At 25.1% G+C, this 10,501-nt stretch overlaps 1 protein-coding gene across 2 annotated transcripts; it reads left to right on the top strand.

The window, feature by feature from the left end:
- Positions 1–1,655: 1,655 nt before the first annotated feature.
- On the top strand, positions 1,656–9,664 carry LOC123273855 (activin receptor type-2B). 2 transcript variants are annotated; one of them, XR_006511386.1, is made up of 10 exons: positions 1,656–2,105; positions 3,849–4,045; positions 4,130–4,289; positions 4,404–4,543; positions 5,329–5,895; positions 6,007–6,144; positions 7,097–7,228; positions 7,318–7,495; positions 9,243–9,332; positions 9,597–9,664. XR_006511386.1 is itself a non-coding variant. In XM_044741329.1 (9 exons), exons 1-9 carry the CDS (start codon positions 2,054–2,056, stop codon positions 9,260–9,262), a joined length of 1,584 nt encoding a protein of 527 aa, XP_044597264.1. In that variant the 5' UTR covers positions 1,656–2,053; the 3' UTR covers positions 9,263–9,664. The 2 variants fall into 2 exon arrangements, 1 of the variants encoding a protein (XP_044597264.1); XM_044741329.1 differs by having other exon boundaries at positions 9,243–9,664.
- The last annotated feature ends 837 nt before the right edge of the window (positions 9,665–10,501 follow it).

Here is a 10,501-nt window from a genome sequence, read left to right as displayed (position 1 = left end):
GGTAACTATCGATAAGATCGCAAGAGCGGTCATTCCCTCCGCTCTATATATGAACACGTTCATAATAGTCTTATTGTGTACTCAGTAAAAGCTTTTGTTGTCGATGCCTGAATATTATTCATTGATTTCCCTCAGTCCTGTTTCTTTTTCAACCCTTACGCTTTAATTTAATATTTATTCCGCTCCGATAAAAAAATCCGGCGGAACTCACGTAAAACTTTAATAAACAACATTATAATTCGCTAAATTATTTAAATTAATGACTATTTAATTACTAAATAAATTTTAGCTTCTTACGTAGGAGGGTTCCGATATTTCTTCTTTGTATGAAAAACAGCACGTGGACTCTTCACAAATGTGTATGTTTCTCTGGTAGATACCGCGGGAATATTGTAGAATTGCAATCCTCGGCTGCACATTTTGCACTCTTGGCATGTTTTTGACGTCATTTTTTACTAAACAATTCGCGTTAACAATTGGTAAAATAGAACAAATTTTAGTTGTGAAAAGTGTAAAATTTTTCTTGAAGAAATAAATAATTAATGTTGTAATTTAATAAATATAAATAATGAAGTTAATCAATAGAAATAGTACACATTGAATGTACCAGTTGGAATGTACATACGTTCATTTCGTTTATCAGTCAACTTCCTCGTTACTATAGAAACGTAATACAGGAAATTGTCTCGACGTATTGATGTTCTTGATGTGTAAATAATACGTGAATTATTTATTAGCAACAAATATTTATACAAGTCAATTAATTATTTAAACTAAAATATTAAATTTTAATTATTTATTTATTGGAAAATTTCAAAGTTTTTAATTAAAACTTTATTGTCACACCCATTAAATACTTTTATTTTTATTAACAAATTTTATAATTAAATTTTTAATATAAATGTTCAATAATTTTTATATAAATATATGAGAACAAAAAAAGTATTTAAAAATATCTTTATTAAATTTTTTTATTTCTTCTTTTGAATTATGATTTTTATTTATATATTTAAATAGAAAAATTCTTAATTAAAACTTTACTAATTGTAACAATTTTTATAATTAAATTTTTTAGTTGAAATTTTTTATAAAATTGATTTTATTAATAAAGAATGTTTAAAAAATTTTTTATTAATATTTATAATTTTAATTTTTATATAAATATACGAGAAGAAAAAAATATATTTGATAAATTTTTTATCATTTCTTTTTTTAAATAATAATTTTTATTTATTTCTTTAAGAAAAAATGTTTAAATTTGAAATTGAATTTTTGAATAAATTTATTAATATTTATAATTTTAATTTTTATATAAATATATGTAAAGAAATAAATATATTTATTCAATTTTGTATTATTTCTTCTTTAAAATAATAATTTTTATTTATTTCTTCAAAAAAAAATGTTTAAATTTGAAATTGAATTTTGGAATAAATTTAAATTTCGCGCTATTTTTACCTCCAATAATTTAAACCAATAACAAGTCAGACAGAGAAGAAAAGAGACTCTGATTAGTCGAGAGATTTATTCTTATTGATTAACTGCCCAGAGAGGGTATAAAAGCGACCAATTAGAGTTTAGAGTAAAGAGAAAGAAGAGAGAATTTTTATATGGAAATGAACCTGTATGTAGTTAATCGAGAGCTGGGAAATTAGACAAGCGTCCGTTTAGTAGCGCTCCCTGCAACTCAGCATCGTGTGTCGTGCATCTTCTGTTTTTATATTTATAATAATTACAGCGATATACATTATTGGGCACAAGTGTTAACTGAGATTGGAGATTTATAAAATAGCTTGTAAAGATAATCAGTGCAATAGGAAAGTGCGTGTGTTGTGATAATATAAGAATTTAAGCGAAAGTTTATCAACTGAGATTGGCAAAATGACGGAAATTGGATTCATGAAAAATCCAGTCTAGAGTGAGAGAAAGAAAATAAGAGTGGACGCTGGGGGAGTGAGATAGACAGACATGTGTCGGTGGATGAATTACTACCATTTGCTTAATAGCTAATAGCTTACACGAAATTTTATTTAGCCTATGCGATCTTTGCACAATGGCTGTGTCTTTATACAAACTTTCGTATCTTATTCTTATTGGATTAGTGGGTATGTATTACAGTTCAATATACATGTTACGTATATATCATGTCTGATTTATATACATATATCTATACCAATACGGTTATTAAATATTTATACATCACAGCGGGTTTATTATTGTAATTGTGAGTGAAGCTGAAACAATCGACCTTCTTATTCCAATCGACCGACTACAATTTTTCGATCCTTTTTTTATTTTCTATTTATTTTTATCACTCCTAAGTTAGTCTAATATTTTTTTATGACATTAAAGTTAGCAGTCACTAGAGAATTTTTTTAACAAACAAATTTGTTCCAAAAAATTATTTTAAAAAAAATTGCGTTTTTTATTTTTTAAAATTTCTACGTCAATTTTTTTTGCCATAATTTATTAAAAAAAAAAAATTATTAAATATCTGCTAAATTTATCTTCTTTTTTTTTTGACAAATATTTTATTACTTGACCATTTTTTATTTTTTTTAACAAACAAATCTGTTCCAAAAAATAATTTAAAAAAAATTGCATTTTTAATTTTCTGCATGTCAATTTTTTTGGCATAAATTATTTACTACAAAAATTTTTAAAATTATAAAATATCTGCTAAATTAATTTTCATAAAATGAACAGATATTTAAAAATTTTTTATTTCTTGAATCAATAAAAATATTCTTTTTTAATTGCACTTAGAATTTTTCCACATGTCAAAATTTTTTAACAATATTTTATTTAATTTATTTTTAAATAAATTTATTGATTAAAAAAAATATAAAATTCCCACGTGCTTTTAATTTTCAATTTTTTTTAGATATCTAAAATTTTTTTTATAAAAAATAATTTTTTTAATGAATTACTAACTAAAAATATTAAAAAAAAATAAATATTAATTAATTTTCTACTCTAAAATATTCCTGCTATTATATTTTTTAGACATCATAGCGCGCAGAATTAAGCTTGCTATGTTTACTTTCGCCAGTAGGCAACATGTAAAAAAAATCTCCGAAAAAATCCGAGGAATTTTCGCAAGGTTGATAAGACGCTTAGTTATTACCAAAAACGTTTTGCAATTAGCTTAAGCAGCTTCATTAACTTTCAATAAAATTTATTTCATGAACCTTGATTACAAATTCGAGTTTCTAAATCTCCATAAAAAGGTCATAAAAACTATCAGTAGCTGCTTATATATATGGAAAAATTATTTTGAGGATGGAAAAATTAGCTTAACAGCTGATCCAGTTACCGACGCGGATTGCGCATCTACAAGTGGGGAGAAGTTGCGCACGCCGCGATTGTTTTTAATTTTTGGAGTATCAAATTTGTCAATTGAAAAAAAATTGCTTGAATTATAATTGCAATTGTTTCAATAATTATCTTGTTAAATATTTTTTTAGTTTCTTAAATTTTAGTCAGTCAATCTGAACAAGTTTTACTCCAAAAAATATATAAAATTTAAGACAAGCTCTTAAAATTTCTGTATAATTCCCAAGCAAACTTACAAGTACATGTAATACTACACTCTAAATATGAGATGTGAGAGGTGATATATTTATGCTTACAGCGATCCAAGGCTGAATGCTTGTTGATATTGTAAAGAACTGATTACTTCTTTTTGAATATTTTTTTTATTCCCAATCTGTAAAACTCATCCTTGTAAATTATTTTTATTTGAAGTTAAATTAAATTTCTTTTAGATGTTTCAATATTATATTATAAGTTTTGTAATTAAAATAGTCATTATGAAAATTCTATTAATAAATAATTTTGGCAAATAGGTCTGTCGTCTGTTGTTGGCCATGATATTAAAGGTTCAACGCAATGCGAATATTATAACGAAACGTCGTGTGCAGATCCGACGAAAAACTGTCCAGAAATAGAAAAATGTTCGCCACCTGAACCAGACAAAAGGAATCATTGTTATGTGCTATGGCAAATTGACGAAGTTACTAAAAAGTCTATTGTTAAACTCAAGGTATTTTTTTTAGACTCAAAATAGCAAGTAAAACTGCTATTTTAATTGTTTTAGTTATTTAACTTGTAATTATATTTTTTTTAGGGTTGTTTCTTAGACAGTAGAGAATGTTATGACAAACAATGTTGCGTAGAAAAAAATAGCGACCGTAAGGGAAAAATGTATTTTTGCTGTTGTGATGGGGATATGTGTAATCAAAATTACACGTGGGATCCTCAGCCGACTGAAGCGCCAAAAGATCATGGTAAATATTTTTAATTAAAAATTATAAATGCAATTTTTTAAAAATATTTTTCTAGAATTAGTTTACTTGAAAAAAATTAAAAATATTATTTATTATATGATATAATTATTACAGAATTAACACCAGTACCAAATCCTGAACAACATGTGATAACACTTGTTGTGTCTGTATTGGTGCCAATGCTGTTGCTGACAGTTATTTTGCTATCATTGTTTTGGTGTTACAAACAACGAAAGCTCGGATATTTCAATGAGGTGAGTGAAAATAATAAAAACTAAAAATAATCTATATTATCAAGAGAATAAGTAAAATTTTGTGGCGACTGTATTTATATGATAAATTCGGTTTTTATGGTTAAATTTGATATTGTTGTTTAAATACATAATTAAGAAATTACCTTGTATCTAGTAAACTATTGACATTTTTAAAGATATAAGCTCATTTTGATGTTACACTCATCGAGACCTTTCATTTGAATACCCACATCAATTTTTCATATATTTATATATATTATATATATGTATATATGAAAAATATGTAAAAATGCATGTGGGTATTCAAATGAAAGGTCTTGATGAGTGTAACATTGAAATGAGTTTATACCTTTAATAATGTCAATAGTTAAAAAAGTACAGTGTAATTTAACATAATTAAAAAACGACCTTGTATCTTGTGAACTATTGACATTTTTTTAAATATAAGCTCATCCCGATGTTACACTCATCAATACCTTTCATTTGAGTACCCACATCAATTTTTCATATATTTTATATATTTATATATATATATATATATGTATACATGAAAAATATATCAAAAATGTGAGTGGGTATTCAAATGAAAGCTCTCGATGAGTGTAACATCGGGATGAGCTGATATCTTTACAAACGTCAATAGTTAAAAAAGTACAGTGCAATTTAACAAAATTCATTATTTAATAAAGCAAAATTTTATTTATTCATAGTTAACAAGTCCTGGCAGTCACTTAGTGACTGCAAGATTGCTATTAAAAAAAAAATTAATCGTAAAACATGTTTAGGTTCCAACACTAGAGCCACTTCCCTTGCCTCAGCCGTCGCCGAATCTGGGTTTACGACAGATCCACCTGGTTGAAATAAAAGCCCGTGGTCGTTTTGGAGCAGTATGGAAAGCTCAATTTAAAAATGACATCGTTGCTGTTAAAGTATTCCCGATGCAAGATAAACAGTCATGGCAAACAGAGCAAGAAATATTTAAATTAGCTCACATGAATCACGAGGATATATTACGATTTATCGGCGTTGAAAAACGTGGCGACAACCTTCAAGCTGAGTTCTGGCTGATAACAGCTTATCATGAAAAAGGATCACTCTGCGACTATTTGAAAGCTAATGTCGTAACTTGGGCGGAAATGTGCCGTATTTCCGAGTCAATGGCACGTGGATTGATGCATTTGCATGAAGAAATTCCTGCAAACAAAGCTGATGGGTATAAACCCGCGGTAGCGCACCGTGACTTTAAATCGAAAAATGTTCTTCTCAAGTCCGACATGAGCGCATGCATCGCGGACTTTGGACTCGCGTTGATATTTCAACCTGGAAAACCTTGTGGCGACACTCATGGACAAGTACGGAAAAGTTTTTTTTTTTTTTTATACGATAATTTATATACTCACAGCCTTATTTAGTGTTAATTAGAAGTCTTGAATTTTTTTATATAACGATGATTAATATTACAGGTTGGTACTCGACGATACATGGCGCCAGAAGTATTAGAGGGTGCGATAAACTTTACACGAGACTCATTTTTACGTATTGACATGTACGCTTGTGGCCTAGTGCTCTGGGAATTGGCGTCACGGTGTACGGTACAAGACGTAAGTTCTCAAGATATTTATAGATTGCTTTATACATATTAAGTCTCTAATGAAAAAAAAATTTATTTATTTTTTTGAATTTTATCTAAAATTAAAAAATTATAAGGGTAATTAAATTATTATTCATAATTTTATAATGATAATAATTCATGGTTTTAAATTTTATTATTGTTATTATTATTATTAAAAGAATAAGAAAAATTTTAGGGCAAAATAGTCAATTTATGATGATAAGTATTTAGGCTGCATTCGATAATACTTTATCTCTAGATATATAACTAACAAATGACCTTGTATTTCGTGAACTAATGACATTTTTAAAGATATAAGCTTATCTTGATGTTATACTCATGAAGACCTTTCATTTGAGTACCCACATCAATTTTTCGTATATTTCATATATTTATATATATGTATATATGAAAAATATATTGAAAATGCATGTGGGTATTCAAATGAAAGCTCTCGATGAGTGTAACATCAGGATGAGCTTATATCTTTAAAAATGTCAACAGTTAAAAAAGTACAGTGTAACTTAACATAATTAAGAAACGACCTTGTATCTTGTGAACTAATGACATTTTTAAAGATATAAGCTCATCTTGATGTTATACTCATCAAGACCTTCCATTTGATTACCCACATCAATTTTTCATATATTTATATATATTATATATATGTATATATAAAAAATATATCAAAAATGTGAGTGGGTACTCAAATGAAAGCTCTTGATGAGTGTGACATCTAGATGAGCTTATATCTTGAAAAATGTCAATAGTAAAAAAATTACAGTGCAATTTAAAAAAAGTCATTACTTAACAAAGCAAAATTTTATTTATTAATACAAAAAAATCATAATAATAAAAAATTTTTATTATTAGAGACATTAATATGAATGAATGAATATTAGATTGAAAAAAAAATTTATTAAATAAATTAAATCATCCAGGGACCCATCGGAGAGTACAGATTACCTTTTGAAGAAGAAGTTGGTCTCCATCCAACTCTGGAAGACATGCAAGAAAGCGTAGTGCTTAAAAAAGAACGTCCATTGATACAGGAAACATGGCGAAAGCATCCGGTAATTGGACATATAATATTACATCACTTAATATCAATTTACAAGTTACAATGAATTCTTATTATAAATTATAAATAAATATTTTTTAGGGTCTTTTGTCTATTTGTGATACGATGGAAGAGTGCTGGGATCACGACGCCGAGGCTCGATTATCAGCGTCTTGTGTTATGGAAAGAATTACTACCTTGAGTAGAAGTCTCGTTATCAATTCGTCGACTTTAATTCGCGTCGACAATACCAACGATTCAGTCATCACCAAGGAATCTAGTATGTAGTTAGTCTGAATGTATTATATTTATACTCGAATCGCACATCTCCGTTTCTTGTATTATATTTTTTTATCTATAATAATCGACAAAGAACGCTGATAGATTATTCAATTTTTCATTAATTTATCCATTATATATGTGTAATTGAATTAGCATATTTGTATTTAGCGAACTTGGTTAGAAAAAAACAATTTTATTATTAAATTATATTGTGTAATTAGAAAAATCGTAGGACTGATATTGATAATTAAAATTATTTGTAATATAAAGTAGAAAAAAAAAATTTATAAATTGTAAATAATATTAGATTCAATTTAAAAATAAAATTATCAGTGTTCTTTGTCATTGTCAGAATGATGGAGAGTATTTTGAAATGATTTAAAGTATTGGGCCGATAAAACCCGATTTTGTGATGAATATATAAAAAAAATACCGAGAATTAATTAATGGTTAATTATTAAAAATAAATTAACGAATAATACTCTAATGTATTGATGATGTGAACGTTGTAACAACCCTTATACGATGTACCTGGTAGACACAATCGTGTTAACCGATTGATAGCCACGAGGAATTCAATAGTTCAAAAAAAAAAAAAAAAAAAAAATCGCTATTAACAAACACAATATTATTTAATCAGCTTTTTTTTTAATTTAACTGCTTGTGGAAATATTGGTCACATCTGTAGAAAATTCTTTTCTTTTTTCTCTATTAATTTTTATTTAATTCGCGTTACTAATGCCAAAAAGGCGTATAAAAAAATTTTTTTTACTCCAGCTAATGTAAATGTTTATAACATTTAGATCTGTAAGAAAAGTGAGTAAAAAATTTTTTTATACGTCCTTTTGGCTCTAAGATAAAAAAATTCTAAAGCCAAAAGGGCGTATCATTTTTTTTAATCATAATTAATTATTAGCTTTAAAAAAAAAAAAAGTTATAACATTGTTTTTTCAAAGTTTATAAACTTTGAAAAAATACTTTAATCTTAAAACAAATTCATCAGTTGTTACCATCATCAAAGCACAGATTTTTGTAACATCGATGGTATTTTTTTGGAACTGTGCTTGACGTACAGAAATGAATCTTTATTATATTTTTAAAAGAATATTGGAAGTTTAGACTCATAAAGATTATGAAGATCGATGTCTTTTTTAAATGATTTATTCAAAATTACTCTTATAAAAAATTTAATATCATTATAAATTCATGTTCATAAAAAATAAAAAAAAATACATATCGACGATGTAATTAGCAATTTGTCTGACTCCTTATTTTTTAGAGAGTGATTTTTTAACATTTTGATGTAGTAATAATCCAATTATAAATTATTCGAATGATTCAAACCTAAATATTATATCTCTACTAGATATTAATGATATTAAATGGTTTTTTAAGGTGATAATAAATTTTGAACTAATTGTTTTTTTCGTACAAATGGAAGATTTTCTAAAATGTAGTTTGACAATTTGCTAATTAGAGTCGATATATATGATTTTGTAATTTTTCTTCAAACAGAATGTTACTTCTATTTTGGTTTTTTTTTTTTTTTAATTTAAATTCATATTCTTCTTAAATAAAATGAGTTGAAAAGTCATTATTTTTACCGGTGTTATAACTTTTTTTTTTTTAAGGCTAATAATTAGTTATGATTAAAAAAAAATGATATACCCTTTTGGCATTAGTAACACGAATTATATTTATAAATTATAATTTAATTTTGTTTTTTCTTCGAATCAAATTTTTAGATCGGCACTTGCATGTGTGAACCATACAAGAGCCACGGATACATTATTAATTGTACAGTTCATCGAGGAAGATTTTAAAGGATGAAAATAGTAAGGATAATTATTAATAATAATTAGAGAATTAATCACTCATTTTATCAATTAACTTTTAATAAAAAATTCATTCTTTATATATTAATCAGCTATTTTGTAATTAATTAAATTTTATAACGGACTACATGTCTGCCCAGTATCGTTAATTTTTTTTATTTTTCTATGTTAATTTATAAAAAAAAAAAAATAATATATCATAACGCATAATTCATCAAAAAATACTTTAGGTTTTTATTTATTAATTGTTAACTTTTATTTTAGATACTGGGCTCTGACAGTGCCAAATATTAATTAATGCTAAATATTTTATATGTTTATTTAATTAAAAAGAAAATTTGCCATTTAATTATATAAATATTAATTAATAATAAGATTTATAATTGTTAAGGTATAGAATTTTATGCAAGATCTGATCGAACAAATTTTCGACAATTAGGATTGACAAATAATTGAGCATTGCTAATTATTATAACAATAATATTAATACTAATAATAATTATAATAATAATATTAAAAATATTTATGAATTTAAGTCACTTGACATATCGACCAGTGAATTAGATTATAATTAAAAATTGTATTAGCGTATTGCTTTATTTACCACGAGCTAGTGGTCACCAGCTAAATTTTTTTAACATATAAATTGTAAATATATTTAAAAAAAAAAAGGGTAATTATTTACGAGTGGGGTTTATCATTTTTATTTTCATTTTTTAAATAAATTTTTTTTTTTTTAATTTTGATAATTTTTTTTTGAAAAATAAATAAAAAATGAACAATTTAAAAAAAAAGTTAATTTTAACAATTTTTTAAAAAAATTGTGATATTTAATTTTTTTTTTTTAATTATTCGTTTTTTTATATACTTTAAAAAAAAAAATATATAAAAAAAAAAAACAAAATAAAAATTTTATCCAAAAACATGAAAGCCAAAATTTTTTCCAATTTTTTAAGGCAAAAAAAAACTATCAAAATATTAATTTTTTGATATTTTTGATATCACCATAAATCCTCCGTAAAATTATTTATTTATTAATAAATAAATAAATTAATTAAAAGTAATAAATATTTACTAGATTTTTATTAATTTAATTTTTTATTATAATTGCAATTTATAATAAAAAAAAATTTATTTATTATTAATAAATAAATAAATTAATTAAAAAA

Source organism: Cotesia glomerata, linkage group LG1 (assembly GCF_020080835.1).
Source record: "Cotesia glomerata isolate CgM1 linkage group LG1, MPM_Cglom_v2.3, whole genome shotgun sequence".
NCBI classification, from domain to species: domain Eukaryota; kingdom Metazoa; phylum Arthropoda; class Insecta; order Hymenoptera; family Braconidae; genus Cotesia; species Cotesia glomerata.
This window is presented reverse-complemented; position numbering and strand designations above follow the sequence as displayed.

Bases quoted from the DNA above. Each gene is read 5' to 3' on its own strand.
- LOC123273855 (XM_044741329.1), top strand. From the start codon at position 2,054: ATGGCTGTGTCTTTATACAAACTTTCGTATCTTATTCTTATTGGATTA. The intron at 2,106-3,848 runs GTATGTATTACA...TTTGGCAAATAG, and splicing joins TATTCTTATTGGATTAGTGG to GTCTGTCGTCTGTTGTTGGC. The intron at 4,544-5,328 runs GTGAGTGAAAAT...AAACATGTTTAG, and splicing joins AGCTCGGATATTTCAATGAG to GTTCCAACACTAGAGCCACT.